General features: G+C 36.1%; 1 protein-coding gene across 2 annotated transcripts in view; it reads right to left on the bottom strand.

Annotated features, from left to right (window-relative positions):
- Positions 1 to 1,663: 1,663 nt before the first annotated feature.
- Positions 1,664 to 19,408, bottom strand: part of LOC125669693 (serine hydroxymethyltransferase-like) — a 21,690-nt gene continuing 3,945 nt past the window's right edge. For both annotated transcript variants that reach the window (XM_056161854.1, XM_056161853.1), the window contains exons 3-8: positions 19,018 to 19,376; positions 13,553 to 13,765; positions 8,459 to 8,569; positions 8,226 to 8,348; positions 5,269 to 5,496; positions 1,664 to 2,132 (exon numbers count right to left, since the gene is read on the bottom strand). In XM_056161854.1, coding sequence (XP_056017829.1) covers positions 1,966 to 2,132; positions 5,269 to 5,496; positions 8,226 to 8,348; positions 8,459 to 8,569; positions 13,553 to 13,765; positions 19,018 to 19,376 — 1,201 coding nt within the window. In that variant the 3' untranslated portion in view covers positions 1,664 to 1,965. The remainder of the gene's footprint in view (positions 2,133 to 5,268; positions 5,497 to 8,225; positions 8,349 to 8,458; positions 8,570 to 13,552; positions 13,766 to 19,017; positions 19,377 to 19,408) is intronic.

Below are 19,408 nucleotides of genomic sequence, written 5' to 3'. Positions count from 1 at the left end.
CCCAGAAATGGACGAATCTTCTTCCTTCATTACTAAGTTACGATTTTTAAAATGATACATTTCCACTCTACGAATTATAAAGCCAATCCCAACACAAGAACTGACCAGAAATTTTACAATGTTGGAATACGCATTCTCAGAATGATTAGTTTGTCTGGTATTTACCCCCACCCCATCCCCCCCGGAGTTCAGTATATGACTCAAGAGCTTACAAATGTGCAGTTCAAAGTAAGTCATAATTCTTGGACTAATCAGGACCCCGAAACTCTGGTCTTTTTAAAGAAATATTTCTTTGTCATTGGCAATAACCAGACGACTATAAGCTAGGATAATCATATGCAATCTTTGTGAAAAGTGACCATCTATTATTTGTTTCTCATGCCATCAAAACAAGATAGATTATAATCTACAGATTATGAAGTCTCCCAAACGAAGTATTGGCTGTATAAAAGTGGCTATTTCCGAGTACTTCTAATTTCCTCTCTTGACAAAATCCATGCCAATTTTAACTTCATTTTAACTTAAGATCATGAAGACTTTGATTTTGGAATTTTCAAAAAATCCCCCTTTGTCCTTCAGTAAAACTGGTGTCACTTGACCTTGATCCTAGTTTGTAGGTCCCAACATCCTTTCATTTTTTATGATCCCATGTCTCCATCAGTTCCAGTTCTAAAGTTATACAAGTTTATATAATCAAGGTCACTGGAGATATTAGTTTGTAGGTCACTGCATCCTTTTATCATTTCTGAAGATTCCATGTCTCCATCAGTACCAGTTCTAGAGTTATACCAGATTTATGTTCAAGGTCACTGGAGTCACATGACCTTGGTACCAATTTGTAGATTCTATCATTATTTCTGAAGATCCCATCTCTTTATCAGACCTAGTTCTTCAGTGATACAAAGTTTATGATCTCGGGTCACTGGAATAATTTGACGTTCATACTAATTTGTAGGTCTCATCATCCTTTTTAAAAGATCCCATATCTCTATCAGACCTGGTTCTTAAATACCAATTTTATGTTCAGAGGTTGAGGCCACTGGAGTCACATGACCTTGATACTAGTTTGTAGATCTCATTTCTGAAGGTCCCGTGTCTCCATCAATTCCAGTTCTAAAGTTATACAAGTTTATATGTTCAAGGTCAGATGTTAGTCACTGGACCTTCATACTTTGTAGATCCCATCATCCTTTCATATTTTCTAAAGAACCCATGTTTCCATCAGACCTGGTTCTTAGTATTACCAATTTCTAAGGTCAGGGGAGTTACTTGACCTTGACACTAGTTAGTAGGTCCTGTCGTTCTCTTGCCATTTTTGAAAATCCCATGCTGCTATTAATCCTGATTTTAAAGTTATACCAGTTTTTATGTTCATGGTCAGAGGCCAAGGTCACTGGAGTCACTTGACCTTGATACTACTTTGTTGGCCCAGTCATCCTCTTTTCATTTCCGAAGACCCCAGGACTCTATATTTGTCAAGTTATATCTGTTAAATTTTGGAATTGAGTGGACAACATGTGGTCTACCAACCAACAGGTGCAAAAGCAATATGCCCCTCTTCTTTGAAGGGGCATAAATATGAACATCTATTACTTCTTGTAATAATGTTGTCATACACTGGTATTATCCATAAAGTAATATTAAAAAATAACATGGTACAATATTCATAATAATAACTTTATTAACACATGATTCAGTATAATCAGTCACATGATGATACATGGATACCAAAGTAGAACGAAAAACATGAAGTATGAACATCAAAGAAATTGTGAGACAGCTCCAATAGTCAAATGCACAGTATAATTTCCCCAAGTTGAATCACATAAAATGTTATTACAATATGCAGATATTCCACAATATTTGCCACTAATGTTATGGTTAATTCATTTAAAGCATATATTCCGCGGATTTGTAGACCTGTGAGATAAATACAATCCCTGTAACAGCTTTCTTGAATCAATTTTACCAGTTGTCTATTCCAGGCATGGGGAATTGGAGGGCAAAGCTTTCAACCTCTGCTCGTAGATTGTCAATCTTGCTTTTTATCACTTGATCTTCCACCAGCTTGGCTTTAAAATCCTTAAGCAATGGACCACAATTTTGCATTGCCTCTTTGGTTATTTCAAGACCTAGAATTACAGACAGAAATATTGTTATAATGTATGTATGACATTCCCATATTACCAGTGTTTGTCTACAATGTTTACTGTCACATTAAATCTTGTCATATTTTAAGCTTCTGACATTTTCATAAACACACAGAAATAAGTGACGGTGATTTATCTAGGTTGTTTTTACTACCGGTATACGGTACCTTTCCCCTTTGGCAACAAAGGGATATTTCCCCTTCCACAGATAAAAAAAATTCCCTTCATTTGTAGAAATTTGACAAAATTGGTTAAGAATTTAAAAAACAAGAGGCCCATGGGCCACATCGCTCACCTGAGTCACCTTGGCCCATATCTGAAGACTTTCCATATATATTTGCATGTAAAACCTTAGTCCCTATTATGGCCCAAACTACCCTTTGCAAACTTGAATCTACACTATGTCAGAAAGCTTTCATGTAAATGTCAACTTCTTTGGCCCAATGGTTCTTTTAAAGCTTTTTTCTATATTTGTATGTAAAACTTTGACCTCCCCCCCCCCCCCCCCCACTTGTGGCCCCATCCTACCCCCCGGAGCCCATGATTTGAAGAAACTTGAATCTGCACTATGTCAGAAAGTTTTCATGTAAAAATCAGCTTTTCTGGCTCAGTGGTTCTTGAGAAGAAGATTTTTCCTATATATTTGTGTGTAAAACTTTGATCCACCCCTTGGGGCCCCATCTTATCCCCGGGGGCCATGATTTGAACAAACTTGAATCTGCACTATGTCAGGAAGCTTTCATGTAAATCTCAGCTTTTCTGGCTTAGTGGTGCTTGAGAAGAAGATTTTTAAGTATTTCCCTATATATTTGTGTGTAAAACTTTGATCCCCCCTTGGGGCCCCATCTTATCCCCGGGGGCCATGATTTGAACAAACTTGAATCTGCACTATGTCAGGAAGCTTTCATGTAAAAATCAGCTTTTCTGGCTTAGTGGTTCTTGAGAAGAAGATTTTTAAAGTTTTTCCCTATATATTTGTGTGTAAAACTTTGATCCACCCCTTGGGGCCCCATCTTATCCCCGGGGGCCATGAGTTGAACAAACTTGAATCTGCACTATGTCAGAAAGTTTTCATGTAAAAATCAGCTTTTCTGGCTTAGTGGTTCTTGAGAAGAAGATTTTTAAAGATTTTTCCTATATATTTGTATGTAAAACTTTGATCCCCTATTGTGGCCCCATCCAACCCCAGGGGCCCATGATTTGAACAAACTTGAATCTGCATTATGACAGGAAGCTTTCATGTAAATCTCAGCTTTTCTGGCTTAGTGGTTCTTGAGAAGATTTTTAAAGTTTTTCCCTATATATTTGTATGTAAAACTTTGACCCCCCTTGTGGCCCCATCCTACCACCGGGGGCCATGATTTGAACAAACTTGAATCTGCAATATGTCAGGAAGCTTTCAGGTAAATTTCAGCTCTTCTGGCCCAGTGGTTCTTGAGAAGAAGATTTTTAAATAACCCAACCCTATTTTTGCATTTTTGTGATTATCTCCCCTTTGAAAGGGACATGGCCCTTCATTTGAACAAACTTGAAAGCCCTTCACCCAAGGATGCTTTTGGCCAAGTTAGGTTGAAATTGGCCCAGTGGTTCTGGAGAAGAAGTCGAAAATGTGAAAAATTTACAGCCAGACGGACAGACAGACAGACGGACGCCGGACAAAATGTGATCAGAATAGCTCACTTGAACCTTCGGTTCAGGTGAGCTAAAAATAAATCATTTTTATATATTCCAAGTCATTTTCTACGATTGTCAGACTTACAATATAGATAAAATGAGTAATCAATCAATATGGCTGAATAATCTGTGGATATTATATTCCATGAATGTCCCCCACCCCTGGAAAGCTCATGACTGCATTCTCAAAAATTCCCCATAAATTTAAAATGGGTAGTAACATCTAAATGCTGGATAAAATCATCAGTGAACACAACAGAATGATTTTAGTTGCATGAGAGATGAAATTATTTTACAGACCTAAAGCAAAATTTATGAGTTGAAGAATATCAAGTTTAAGTATAGTTTTCACTTGTCTCTGTAATAAAAGTCGGATAGGGCTACATTATTGTAGCTAATTATGTTATAATTCCAAGTCAAGGTCATTTTAACAAGGATGTATACAGAAAGTTCTTTTCACATATGCAAATAACTTGAAAATCAGAAGTTGATATTTCAGTACATCAAATATGGCGCACAAATATGAATTGAGAAATTGGAATATATCAAAATTTATATATTGACTAAGAAACATAGAAGATCATTTTATTTACGCAAGGGAAGTTGTCAAATGTTTAGACTGATCTAAAATGTTGCGGGAGTGATTCACTCCCGCATTTGCACCATTACGCAGATCCTAAGGAGTTGTAGGGAAAAAAAGAAGAAAAAAAAGGTCAGAGAGGGCTACATTATTGCAGCTAATAACATAATCTGCATGTTAATGTTAATGTATACATCAGGTTTCAAAAATCCTTTTCACTTAGTTTTAACAAACAAGTTATTGCCAGGTATGATTTTTAACTACCTTGTTTATTCTATGCAAAATGTACCATTGATAATGAGACATTTAAAATATTCAAAATGGGGCCTAAATTAAAACATTGCTTGCTCTTTACAAACCGATTTAGTCCACCTAAAAATCTTTTATTCGTGTTTACTGGCTAATTTCCCCCCAATTTACTTCTGTTCCGACCAACTGAAAATCTTATTTTTGTAATTACCGCTCAAAACTTTAAATTGGAATTCTAGGGCATCATTCTCGTAAGCTTAAGACTGTTTGGGATCACTGGAACATTTGATTTGAAGCATACAGTACACGACATGAGTTTATGTGTGTTCCATGCAACACAGTGAAAAAAAAGGGGGAGACAAATAAATGTATCATTAAATATCAATACAAGCATTATATTTCATGAGGGCTAAATTTTCCAAGATTTCTCCGGTAAAACCTCAACAAAATATAATGTTTCAACATACAGAAAATATGTCCCCAAAATTCATTTACAATCCCATTGTACTGTCCTACTGTAAAATTTTGACAATCCATGAAAATCTGATCCCACAAATTCAAAAGTTTCCACTGTAACTTGAAATGCCAAGTGCTTATCAATTCGGTTAAATTTACCTTTGTGTATAAACTCAACAACACGCTCAAAATCTTTCTCTTGGAAATTTCTGGATGTTAGAGCAGGAGCCCCTATTCGGAGCCCACTTGGTTTGAGTGCACTCTTATCCCCTGGGCAGGTATTTTTATTCAAAGCAATACTGGCACATTCCAAAACTCGTTCAGCTCGGGCACCGTCCATGCCATTGGGTCTCAGATCAACCAGGATCAGATGGTTGTCTGTTCCACCTGGAAATCAAGGAAAAAGGTGTCAAATAAACCTCCTCTAAACTCAATGGTCATTTAAGTGTGTGTGTATATTTAAATGAACAGCACTTTTGAGCTGTTCATTTCTTATATTTATATTCATTTACCAAAACACCGTTTGTTTACATTGCTTCTATTTTGTTGCATAAAACGAACTCCTAGCCTCTGTCACAGTAGTTATTGTGACGTACGTCAACACAGACATGACGTCACACTTCGTCTCACCCTGTCTTTTATCAACATTGCACGGTGCACTGTATTTTGGAGGTAGGAGACCGCAAGATTGGGATGATAATCCACGTAAGTTTACAATCTTAATCTGAGGTGTGACTTACGAGATCTTTGTAACACATGTATTTTTTCAAATCATTACCCTGATTACGCTCTCTCAGTTGCATGCTTTAAACTAGTTCAAAATCCGTTCAATACGCTCTCTCAGTTGCATGCTTTAAACTAGTTCAAAATCCGCTCAAAGTTGATATGAACGGATTGTGTCGCACGCTGAAATTGGTTGGTACATAGAGGAAAATGCTATTTGTAATATATATATCTATACAAATGTATATTATTATTATGCCCCATTTAGTCGCCTCTTACGACAAGCAATGGGTACAGAGGACATATTCTAACCCGGATCCCCACGGGATTATGAAATTAAGTTAAAGAAATCTATATGCAAAATATGAAATGAGATATTAAATAGGCCAGTCCTTAAGAGTAAGTCATGATCACAAGGCAAACCACCACTGTATCACAAGGTCTTGCCATACAAAATATGAAAGCTCTACCTTATGTAGTTCAGGGGATATTTAATAGGTTGTGCTTTCTAAAGAATGTCAAACTCCAAGGTCAAAGATCATTTTATAAAATGAAAGGTCTTGCCATAAGAAATCTACATACAAAATATGAGAGATTTACCTTAAATAATTCAATAGACATTCAATATCGCTCACCTGAGTCACCTTCACCCATATTTAAAGATTTTCCCTATATATTCGCATGTAAACTTTGATCCCTATTGTGGTTCCAACCTACCCCTGAGGGCCAGGATTTTTACAAATTTGAATCTGCACCATGTCAGGAAGCTTTCATGTAAATGTAAACTTCTTTGGCCCTATGATTCTTGAGAAGAAGATTTTAAAAGATTTCCTCTATATACTATAAATTCCTAAATATACATGTACATGAGGAACAGAGTTGTTGAAAACTGTCAGTAAAAAATTCCCTGGACCGATAACTTGCAAGAAAATGTCGGTCCAAATGACCGTTTGAAAATATCGGCTGTGATCTGATTATTTTAGAGGTCGGGTTCAGGATACACAAGTGAAAGTCGCTCAAACAGCATGGCCGCACCGCCGATCAAATTTGTGAACTTCATAACTGAAAGGTCGCGAGTTTGAGTTCTGCTTGTGACATGGCCATGTCAAATCTAAGATGTAAATACATGCTCGCCAAACGCTTGGCATTTAGCAGTGAGAGTCGCAGGTCTTTCGGATATGAATGTTGCGGCAAGTTTTAACGCATTAAAGAACCCTAATTACTACGGTCTTGGAGTTAGAGTACAAAGCATAGGTCTAAATTTGTGGTATTTCACCCACAGCTGGTGACCTCTCAATATGAGGGGAAATTCCTTACGGGATGTAAAACAAACGACTTCGTAAGAAAAGAAAAAATGCTGAACCTGGACTTCTTAAAAAATTACGATGTCTTCCGTGGTGTTACCGACTTCAAGTTGGCTGAAAAACTGACCGTATTTGACTAGATATGAGTAGAAGATGCATTGCTCTTAAAACAATAAAAGGCATTTTGGTGCAGTTCTTTCTTTTCTCTTTTTCTGTGCAATACAAGGTACATATATCCGGTCTGACAGAACCTTTAGCTCTGCCAGACCAAATGTCTGACAGTGATTTAAAAATTTCGACAACTCTGGCTCAAGAATATATTATCGTGTAATTTCATGAGAAACATTACTCACGAAAAAATATTTCTCGCTTTTACTTTTATATTGCTAAAATACATGCAAAAACACTTGATCAAAGAAACACTCACAAATATATTTTTTTGTGATTTGACGTCCACGAGCCATTCCGTAATAATAATAAGTACTCACGTAAAATAAGGAATCTACAGTATTAGTATGTTAAACATTGATCCCCTACTGTGGCCCCATCCTACCCCCGGGGCCATGATTTGAACAAACTTGAATCTGCACTATGTCAGATTGCTTTTGCATAAATCTCAGCTTTTCTGGCCCAGTGTTTCTTTTAAAGTATTAGCATGTAAAACTTGCATCCCCTACCCCCAGGGGCCATTTGAACAAACTTGAATCTGCACTAAGTCAGGAAACTTTCATGGAAATTTCATCTCTGGTTCTTGAGAAGATTTTTAAACGACCCCACCCTATTTTTGCGATTATCTCCCCTTTAAAGGGGGCATGACCCTCATTTGAACAAACTTGAAAGCCCTTCACTCAAGAATGCTTTGTGCCATGTTTGGTTGAAATTGGCCCAGTGGTTCTGAAGAAGTCGAAAATGTAAAAAGTTTTCAGACAAGACAGATGAACAGGCAAGCTAATAAAATTACAAAAAAACCTGGCAAAAACGAAATGGTATCGCTTGTCGAAAATTGACTAAATCCTAAACAATTATTATTTGTCTCATTTCAATACAGGGGAGACATGATACTCAATTTGCAAATCACCAGACACATACCTGACACAATAGTGTATCCTTTTGAGATGAAGGCTTGACACATGGCCTGGGCATTCTTGACGACCTGTTGTTGATAAGCTTTAAATTCTGGCTTCATTGCTTGTTGTAATGCAACAGCAACACCTACACAATTTACAAGCTAATATTACAACTAAATCACATTAACATACCCCAATTTCATATTTCTTTCAATTTTATGTATACATTCTAGGTCTACATATATACAAGTATACCAGCAATTTGATGATTATGAGGGCCTCCTTGAAGTCCTGGGAACACTGCCTCGTTGATTCTTTTCTCTAAATCATACATTTCTTCCTTTCCATTCTTAACTCTTCGAACACCTAAAATACAATTAGATATTGAGACTTGTGCACTATATATTTGTGCATTCTAATACTGGGGAATTCAAAGAGTACAATAGGACTTCCCTTATCATCTAAATGCAATTTCTGAGCCCATTTTCCCTAATTGATATGTCACAATACACAAGTGCATGTTGAATTTTTGACTAACACTGTTACAGTCCAGTGTACATTTCATTCATGTCTTAGCTACATGAAAACTAATGCATAAGCCATGGGTTATCACTCCATGTCCTTCTTACAAACTTTTAAATGTACCAGAGTTTTGATTGAATGAGTTTATATGGTATGTTGTACATTATACAATAAAGGAAGTAAACTAGTTTCGAATCATTTATTGACAATCCTAGGGAATCTGAAAAACTCTGCTGTGATAAAATGAGACAGTGCATAATGTAGAATCTTCATTTGTCCTGATATCCTGACTTGCTATTAGCAGATTGTACTTACGAAAGTAAGTCAATCATAAAAAAAATTGAATTAAACTCTGATTGTTGAGCACGAGTTTTCAAAGTGTAAAATTGATTTTTATAGCCCAAAAGTGTAATTTGGTTGAAATAAGCAGAAAAATTATGTCAAAAGTGGAAGGGTAGGCACGTCTTCCAATACATACAAATTTTAGCAATTGCACCCCCCCCCCCCTTTCAACTTTGGCTGTATTCTAGTTTATTGTCCAATGATGGCATTGTGGACAAAACAATGACAGTATGTTAAGATATGTTAAACACATTTAAGATATGCCACAGGATCAATATTGTCAATGATAAAACTTTTCTAAGGAAAGCACGAGATGGAAACTAGTAGAAGTGATGATGCTGTTTCTAGTACCATGGATGTCAAGTCTAAATCAGGGTCCATGTCCACAAGTTATTGTCACAATATACAAATAAAGATTTTAGATTTCAACTTGTATATCAAAGTTTTAAAATAGCTATTTAGACCCGAACCAAAATACCCAAACTCAAATTCAAAATCCTGAATTGGACTGAAATTTTTTGGAACCATGATGACCTCAATTTAATGCCATTTGAATCAGAGCACATGGTTTGTTATGATTTAAAGTATACAAATTACTGAACGTTTAGAAAAAAAGAATACTTGCTCATAGTACATGTACTTTAAAAACAATCTATTAAATCGGATCTTTCAAGCTTTTAAGAAATTCATTTTTCATTATTGTTGCTTTCCTGAAAGTTTACCTTTCCTCTGCTGGGCTTCATTTTAATTTTTTGTAATTAAGGTAAAGATAAAATATGAATTCTGATGCAACTGTTTTGTAATATTCATTTTGATGGGCTAATGCACTGAGGTTTGAGACAGATATCAGTAAATGGGCATTAACGTGATGGAAAGCTTTTGGTTGTGATGTCTAAGCAAAACAATGTCCAACGTAAACATTTTGTGACATTTACAAATAAAGTGCACCGCCACGGCACATGATACGCCCGTCACATATTGTTAACAGTATAGATTGTACCCATTAAAACATTTTTTTTAATATCTCCTTAATTAAATGTCACAGTGACCTTAAAGTAGGATGCGACACACCTTCTACCTAAGATGCATTAGTTGACCAATTTTGGTGATTCTAGGTCTAATAGTTTTCAAGTTATGAGCCGGACAAGTTTTTGCCATATATGGCCATATCTTCTTAATGAAAAGTCACAGTGACCTGGTTTTAATGTGCGACACACCTTCTACCCAAGATGTATCTACAGACAAAGTTTGATGACTCTAGGCCTTGTAGTATTTAAGTTACGGGTCGGACACGAAAAAGCTAACAGACGGACGGACGGACATGAACGCCATACCATAATACGTCCCGTCTTAAGACGGGCGTATAAAAATGCAAAACCCAACAAAATTAGTCGTAAACTTCAAGCAAAATTGCATAAGATTGGAAAAAACTATCTTTTTCACTTGTTATATCCATTTTATCTGCAATTCTAATGCGCTGCCTGAACTTTGCAACAATTAAATCAGGATGAACGGTTGCAAATACAGCGATTTTTTTCTACCCATTGGTACTGGTACCCATTCAATTGGGAAAAATAGCGTCAAAATCGAACAAATTGGGAATTTCCTACCAACGTATCGGCAAATGATTTCAACCAAAACAAAAGAAAAGACAGAACAAAACAAGAAGTATTCATCACTTTACAAACTTTTTATACGGTAATATTTGCTGTTGTGAGATAAGGAATCATCGTAGGCTCGTTTTAGAATTGTCATAGCTCTACAATATGTGATCTGTACTTGTGATTTAATACCGGAAGTGAACATTTTAGTTAACTCAAACAACGTTTCAGACTAAGTAAATTACGATGTCAGTGGTCTATTTTTCGGCAAGTGAATTGGGAATTTTTAGTCTCAAAATTGGGAGAAATCAACGGCTTTTGGCATTGGGAATGGTACCGTTTATCGATACAGTGGGTTTCACTTAATCAGATTTCGCACATTCGGATATTTTGGCCAATCTGATATAATATTGATGCACCGAATCATTTTCTATATATTCCTTTATATTTCATTCTGATAAGCAAAGTTTCAACATCCGGCTAACCTAATAGAAAAACTCTGTAATATACAATTTCGGTCTCTATCCTTACAATTTCACACCTTTAGACCCTTAATTCATTGTTTATACAGATAAAACAGTTTCACAGGTGAGAAGTCACACTTCAACGCACTCAGATTGCTCCCAAGCACTCACTGAATTAAGCTACCGACATCGATTGCACGCCCCGCGGCAAGTTACCTGGACGGGTAAGCTAATTAAAGGGCTCGTGTTTATAGACAGTTTTGTCTTGTGTCATGTACCTGGCAGCATGGGGTGTGAGAATCAATTAAAATTAAAACAACAAAGGTAAACGGTAAATACAATCCGGAAAAAAAAAATTTGCATTATAACTTCTGTTCTTTATACGTTGTACTTCCGGTTCACAATGGTAGCTGTTTGCGGTAAAGTAAAGACATTCAAAATTGGATTAAGTCTAATAAAAGTAAGCAAAATGACAATAAACCATTATGGTTAGAAAAATAGTAATAAATACACATGCAGTTATGAATCAAACGTAATAATACCGATATATATAACATATTTCGTTGTAATATTAAGTTGCACTGTGAAACCCTACTTGTACCTTCAAAGACATCGATATTTCGGAGATGTATAGAGTTTTGTGAGTGTAAATAGCCATTCGGCTAATCAAATATCCTGATAATCGGATAAATTTTCCCTGACAAATGGGCTATTGGGTTAACCGAAACCCACTGTCCCAGTTATATAAGGCAAAAAATCGCTGAAATAACACATGAGAGGACAGTTATTTCCTATTTAGTAAACCTAAAACGAAAGTGGAATAAATCAGAAGTTCACTAAGCAAGCAATTCCCAGTGGTCTAAGCAGCAAGAATACTTACAATGCATGCTAGTGGTTTAGCTGCATTAAGAAATTTAAATGAAATAAAATACACATAAAATGTAACAAGATATGATCATTATATGCCGCTTATAAAGTCTCCCTAGGGAGTCACTGCCTCTAGTGCAAGTAATCTTTACAATACACGTACCAGTTTTATCGACAACAACACAAAAAACAAATATAAACAAAAGGATAAGAAACTGACAGTGAGCTAAAATCATTCCCTTAATTTTTTCTTTATGAAACCCTTTGACACATTAATAGAGAAAGGTTTTAAAGGAAAAGGTTGAGATATATTTACTGTCATTTGCACTTGTGTTGCTAAAATCTAGCTTAAAAAGAGGCTTAATGCATTTAATTTTATTTGAGACATCTCTATCAGTCTATGTTCTGAAGTTAAAACTAGATTTTATGACAAGGTCATATGCTAAGGTCCTTTTCTTGACCTTGATTCTAGTTTACAGGCTCCTTCATCCAATCAACACTGTTCGTTCAAGATCCCATGCGACATGGGATCTTGAACAATGATTTCAGTAAAGGTCAAGGTTCTTAAATTATACAAGTTTATATGATCAATGTCAAATACCATGGTCATTAGAGTGGGCCTCATCATCCAATCATCATTATTGAAGAATTCATGTCTCTATCAATCCAATAGCAATTTTCAAGAATTATACAGTGAAGTTATGTGAACATCTTTTTCAAGTCTGAAACCTCAATTTGTATGCAACACCCCCCCCCCCTTTTTTTACTACCCGAAACCGGGAAAGCATCATCCTACCCTTTATAGGACTATGTATACAGATTTTCATAACACTGTCAGTCTCTGCATCAGTGTGTCATGACTATCATTATATCCCCCCCCCCCCCTCTCATGATTATCATTGGCATTTTTTTTTTTTTTTTTTTTAAACTTTACCATGACTGTGGTAAATGTGCGACTTCTATTGCCGATGTATTTCATATAAATATTTCTCGATGACAAATCTTAGGTCACTGTTGTTTTATGATATCGAGGAAATTCAATATGTGTTTATAGGTTTTGGTGTTAAAGGGACTGGTTCACGATTTTTTATAAAAATATTTTTCATTTTTTGATGGTAAACTTTAAGCTGTCATTGCCCAAACTATAAAGTTTTTATCATTTTGATATACTTCATAACCTCAACTTCTGTACTCTCAATATTCAGAAAACAGAAAGGTATAGTGTGGAACTATGGGGGATTGTTAAATATTATTTTGGAGTTAAATTATTTCAGAATCAATTTACAGAAATAATACATGTGCCAAAAGTGGATCAAGGTGTTTAGAAAAGTATATCTATACAAAATGAAGATTTTTTTATCTCAGGGATGAAAATAAAGGATAAATGACTTGGAGAAAAAACATGGTATACATACTACCTTAAGTACTTAAAATATGCATTGGATAGTGAAATAAAGTTAACTGAACACAAAGTAAGGCAAAAGTGACAAAATTCAATCATTTCTCAAAACAACACAGAAATCAGTCATGGCTGGACTTGTTAATATGAATACCTTTCCTGTAGAAAATCATCCCTGATCTGGGTCCTCTGAGGGTTTTGTGTGTTGTTGTGGTAACAATATCACAGTGTTCAAATGGGCTTGGACCAATTCCTGCAGCAACAAGACCACTAACATGGGCCATATCTGCAAGCACATATGCTCCATTTTCATCAGCTATCTCTCGGAATCGTTTGTAGTCCAAGTGCCTTGAGTAACAGCTCACTCCTGGATAAAAGAAAATTCAAAGGTCATTGACATTTACTTATATGGCAATTCAAGCTTGTATTTTACTTCTTTCAATATATTTCCATGCACATGTATAATGAATTGTTTTCGTACATATAAAACTGTTGGAACTCTTGACCAGAAATACCGACTAAGGTAGCTCCACCCATATGACTTATATCAATACCAATGGTTGAAAGTGGGAAAACTGTTAATTTCCACTCGATAAAGCTTAATCAATAAACAAAGAAAATGTACATGTTGCCACTTTTTTCAAGATGTCAGACATACAAAAACAGAAGTATATATAATATAGGTCTACATCAGAAAATCACATTTTCGTAAAACAAAATAAAAAATAAATAAAGTTAAATTGATAAATTTTTAATGTCAACAGTTTAGAAATACTGCAAATTTATAAATATGTATAAATTGATAGTGGATATTAGGGAAATCATTGTATAATAGACATACAGTAGAGGAAATACCAGTATAGGAGTTATTGCCCTTGACTACATTTTTTGGGGGATTATATATGGAATTTTAAAAACTTTTTTCACTATCAATAGTTTACCAAATTTTCTATTTCATCCAGTGAATAAAAATCTTCTGAAAGATAGATTTCTATCATAACAAAGTTTAATTTAATAAAGATTTTTACAAAAACCTATGACCATCACACGAGGATTATCGCTCTTCATTTGAACAAACTTGAATTCCCTTCATCCAAGGATGATTTGTTTCAAGTTTGATTAAAATTGTCCCAATGGTTCTGGTGTGAAGATTTTCCTATATATATATATATATATATATATATGCATGCTAAACTTTGATCCCCTATTGTGGGGGGACATCTCTATACCAGTGAAAAATTCTTAGCAGGACATTAAATATACAACCCACCAACCAATCCTTATTGTGGCCACACGCTACACTTGAGGGCCATGATCTGAACAAACTGAATCGATTCTACAGCAGAAAGTTTTCAGATAAACCTCGACTTATCTGGTAAAATAGTCCATTAAAAGATTTGTGCCAGGTTTGGTTGAAATTGGTCCAGTGGTTCTGGAGAAGATGAGAATGTGGAAAGTTTACACTGACGATGACGACAGACAATTAGAAAAGCTCAATTGAGCTAAAAACTGCAGAAGTAAAAGAGAGAAAAAATCAAATCAGAATTTCCTCTGAATATGCACATCTACACAGTATGCCTATATAAAATAGAAAGTTACACGATATTCTGTTCAGCAGTTTCAGAGAAACCATTTTAGTAGTACATTTAATTTTGCCCAAACTTTCAAGTTCAAAGGGACACAACTACCAACAAGAGTACCTCAAACAGTACATAATACGCCCGTGAAATGCTTACATAGGGTGTTTTTCTTGTGCTATAATTTGTATAACTTTGCTTCAGGTAGTATCAGCCATCATGAGGCTGTGACAAACTTTCATATGAACAAAGGGTCTTAGCTTAAAAATCGAGATTTCCTCAAAATGGACTAAGTTCAACAACCTGTAATTTTTTCAAAAATGGAAGAAAATCAAAATCCATCCCACATGCACATCTTCAGTACCTATACAAACACTCCACAAAATAAGAAGGTCATCACTTGAAAACTGTGGGAGGAGTTAGGCAGACAAATTATGTACCCTCCATAGAATATTAATTTCCAAATAGACTAAGTTCAACAACCTGTAATTTTCTCAAAAATTGTAGAAAATCAAAATCCATCACACATGCACAGCTTCAATACCCATACAAACACTCCACAAAATAAGAAGGCTCTCACTTGAAAACTGTGGGAGGAGTAGGGCGGACAAATTATGTAACCTCCATATAATAATTATTTTCAAATAAAGGGGCAAAACTCCTGGAAAAAAGGTCGAAATGGATCAAAATTGCAGTATGATCTAGAGTGACCCACAAAGAAGCTACACAGCAAGTTTCAGCATGATATGTGAAAGGGAAATTAAATTATAAAGAGAAAACCCCGAACGGACGGACGGATGTACAGACATGTACTATAATATGTCCCGTCTAAAGAAGGGCGTATAAAAACAAACAAGAGGCCCATGGGCCACATCGCTCACCTGAGTCACCTTGGCCCATATCTGAAGACTTTCCATATATATTTGCATGTAAAACCTTAGTCCCTATTATGGCCCAAACTACCCTTTGCAAACTTGAATCTACACAATGTCAGAAAGCTGTCATGTAAATGTCAACTTCTTTGGCCCAATGGTTCTTGAGAAGAAGATTTTTAAAGTTTTTTCCTATATTAGTATGTAAAACTTTGAACCCCCCCCCCCACTTGTGGCCCCATCCTACCCCCGGGGGCCATGATTTGAACAAACTTGAATCTGCACTATGTCAGAAAGTTTTCATGTAAAAATCAGCTTTTCTGGCTGAGTGGTTCTTGAGAAGAAGATTTTTCAAGATTTTTTCTATATATTTGTATGTAAAACTTTGATCCCCTATTGTGGCCCCATCCAACCCCCGGGGCCCATGATTTGAACAAACTTGAATCTGCATTATGTCAGGAAGCTTTCATGTAAATCTCAGCTTTTCTGGCTTAGTGGGTCTTGAGAAGAAGATTTTTAAAGTTTTTCCCTATATATTTGTATGTAAAACATTGATCCCCCCTTGTGGCCCCATCCTACCACCGGGGGCCATGATTTGAACAAACTTGAATCTGCAATATGTCAGGAAGCTTTCAGGTAAATTTCAGCTCTTCTGGCCCAGTGGTTCTTGAGAAGAAGATTTTTAAATGACCCCACCCTATTTTTGCATTTTTGTGATTATCTCCCCTTTGAAAGGGACATGGACCTTCATTTGAACAAACTTGAAAGCCCTTCACCCAAGGATGCTTTTGGCCATGTTTGGTTGAAATTGGCCCAGTGGTTCTGGAGAAGAAGTCGAAAACGTGAAAAGTTTAACAGACAGACGGACAGACAGACAGACGACGGACAAAAAGCGATCAGAAAAGCTCACTTGAACCTTCGGTTCAGGTGAACTAAAAAGACACAAAAAACTTTGAATCAGAATTTCCTAAAAATATTCATATCTACACAGTATGCCCTTTACCTACAAAGTTTAATGAAATTCTGTTAAGCAGTTTCTGAGGAGTTGTGCTGACAAGAACTGGATTGACAGAGGCCAAACTTCTAGATTCAAAAAGGGCACAAGTCCCAGAAAAAAATCAAATCAGAATTTCCTGTGAATGTGCATATCTATATACAGTATGTTCATATTTAAATTCAAAGTTACAAAAAATTCTGTTCTGCTGTTTCATAGATGTTGCACTTATAATACCAGGATTGACTGACAGGTCAAATAACATTGTACTCTCAACAGCACATTGCATGGGGAACAAGCTTTTCACCCTCTACTTCACATTGATCCATCATCCTATTTCCGAAAATTAGGCCAACGATAAAAATTGTTGAGTTTCCGCTAACGTTCCAGAAAAAGATAGGGTAGGTAGGTAGGAAATAAATTTTATTTTTTCAGAGTATGCAAAAAACATTGTAAACTCTAACAAGTGTAGTATAGAAAGGAGGAGAACATCTTTGGCTGGACCGGGAATCGAACCCGGGAACCCTGCATTACTAGGCAGGTGCTCTAACCACTGAGCTATCCAGGCCGATATCCAGTCCGTATAGCCCCAATTACTACATTCCTCCTTCCTTAAGATCAATTATAATTTTATAATTGTCTTTCAATATATCAACCCAGGTTCTTTCGCCCCTGACAGGCCAACCTGCACCATTAGGGGTGGTCAACGGCACCAAATGTAGTATGGGAAGGAGAAAACCTTTGGCTGGACCCCTGCATTTCTAGTCAGGTGCTCTAACCACTGAGCTATCCAGGCCGATATCCACGGTCCGTATAGCCCCAATTACTGCACAAGTTAAATGTTCTATTGAATTTTATACTTTCAAAATAAAATTTTGCTTAAATTGAATTGCAAATAAACTTTCAATCATAACATTTCACCCATTATTGGCTGAGGATTATTTCCAGATGTTTTATAAGAAACTATATTTTTCAATGAAACATATCTAGCATAAAACACAAAAGTTAACTCCTCTATGCCACTATGCTCTACAAGTACCAGATATATTGTTTCTACATTTAGATTGGTTGTCATAGGAATACTTCTATTGGATATTTTTGACAGGAAAATAATGTGATGGTTTTGAAAAAATATATTAAATCATCACCAAAATATCAACATCATTAACATATTTTACGTTTATTAATACATTTCTGAATGTATTTTCACAATCTAAATGGAACAAGGGTAGGAAGACAGTCTGGGCAGATCCCACTTATCCTAATGGGATCCAACTCTCTTCCAGCTAAAACTTTTTACCGGACATAAATTTTTATTTTAAAAACAATCTGCACATCTTTTTTTCCTCTCGGCTCTCACCAGCCATCAACAACTCGGATGAGCTCACTACTTTATTTGCGGCCTTTTTCATAGTGTTTTCAGTTAGAACTGCAGCAGAAACCAAGGATGTGCATACAAATTTGACAGACTGGACATTCATGTCTGTCAATCTGCATCATGACCTCCATATAAAACTAGGGTCCCCGTCTAATGCCCGTTGAAATGATAGCATAAGACAGTGCATGGCTATAAATAGCCACCGTCTAAAAACAACATAGGAGTTGGCAATTTTAACAAAAGAAAGTCTTCTATGAAAACATGACACTTGGCAGAGTCTCTCGACCGTCTGTTAACTTCAATTGTTAAATCATCGTTGCGTGAGCACGCATGGAGGTACTAGCCACTGGGTCAACCAACATCCATGCTGTTAGTTAGAAACATTATCAATGTTGTTTAAACGCTTGACACAATACCATGCAATTTTGTATATCATTAAAGCGTTTGAATGACTTCATCTCAATGTCTAACTAAACCGAAAACCAAGAACCGGGAATATATTTTTTCCGGGAAAATGACGATTTTTTTTTTTAAATATCGAAAAAAAATTCTAGGGTCGGGGCTATAATTTAGGGTCGGTCGGGTTAGCGGAAACACAACACATTTTATCAGTGGCCTTACGGTGATATTGCACACCACTAACGGATGGGATAATGTGATTTCTATAGGGCTTGCACATTTTGAATGCTGGAAACTAATTAGCGACGTAATTAACAAATGTGAAAATTTTGATAGAAAAAGATCACTGGCTCTGGTGAACTAAGCAATATTCTTCGAATACAAAAATCTGTGTCAAACCTGCAATAATCATATTAGGAAGGAAGAGTTTCGCATTCTCATGAAGCTGGTCGTAGTCAATCAGTCCTGTCTTTGGAGAAACTCTGTATGGGAACGACTCAAAATACAATGATGTGGCAGATATCTTCTTTGTGGGTGTCATAAACCCATGGCTGAGATGTCCTCCATCAGGGAGATGGAGACCCATGATTCTTCCGTGAGGCCCCACAACACCTGTGTAGACAGCGAAATTGGCTGGGGATCCAGAGAGGGGCTGGACATTGACTCCCCACTTATCTGGTGATAATCCAAAAGCCTGCAATGCCCGCTTCTGACACAGCAACTCCACCTTGTCAATAATTTCATTTCCTCCATAGTACCTAAAGTTAATAATGGATTATTTCAGTTCAAA

Source organism: Ostrea edulis, chromosome 4 (genome assembly GCF_947568905.1).
Source record: "Ostrea edulis chromosome 4, xbOstEdul1.1, whole genome shotgun sequence".
NCBI lineage: Eukaryota > Metazoa > Mollusca > Bivalvia > Ostreida > Ostreidae > Ostrea > Ostrea edulis.
This window is presented reverse-complemented; position numbering and strand designations above follow the sequence as displayed.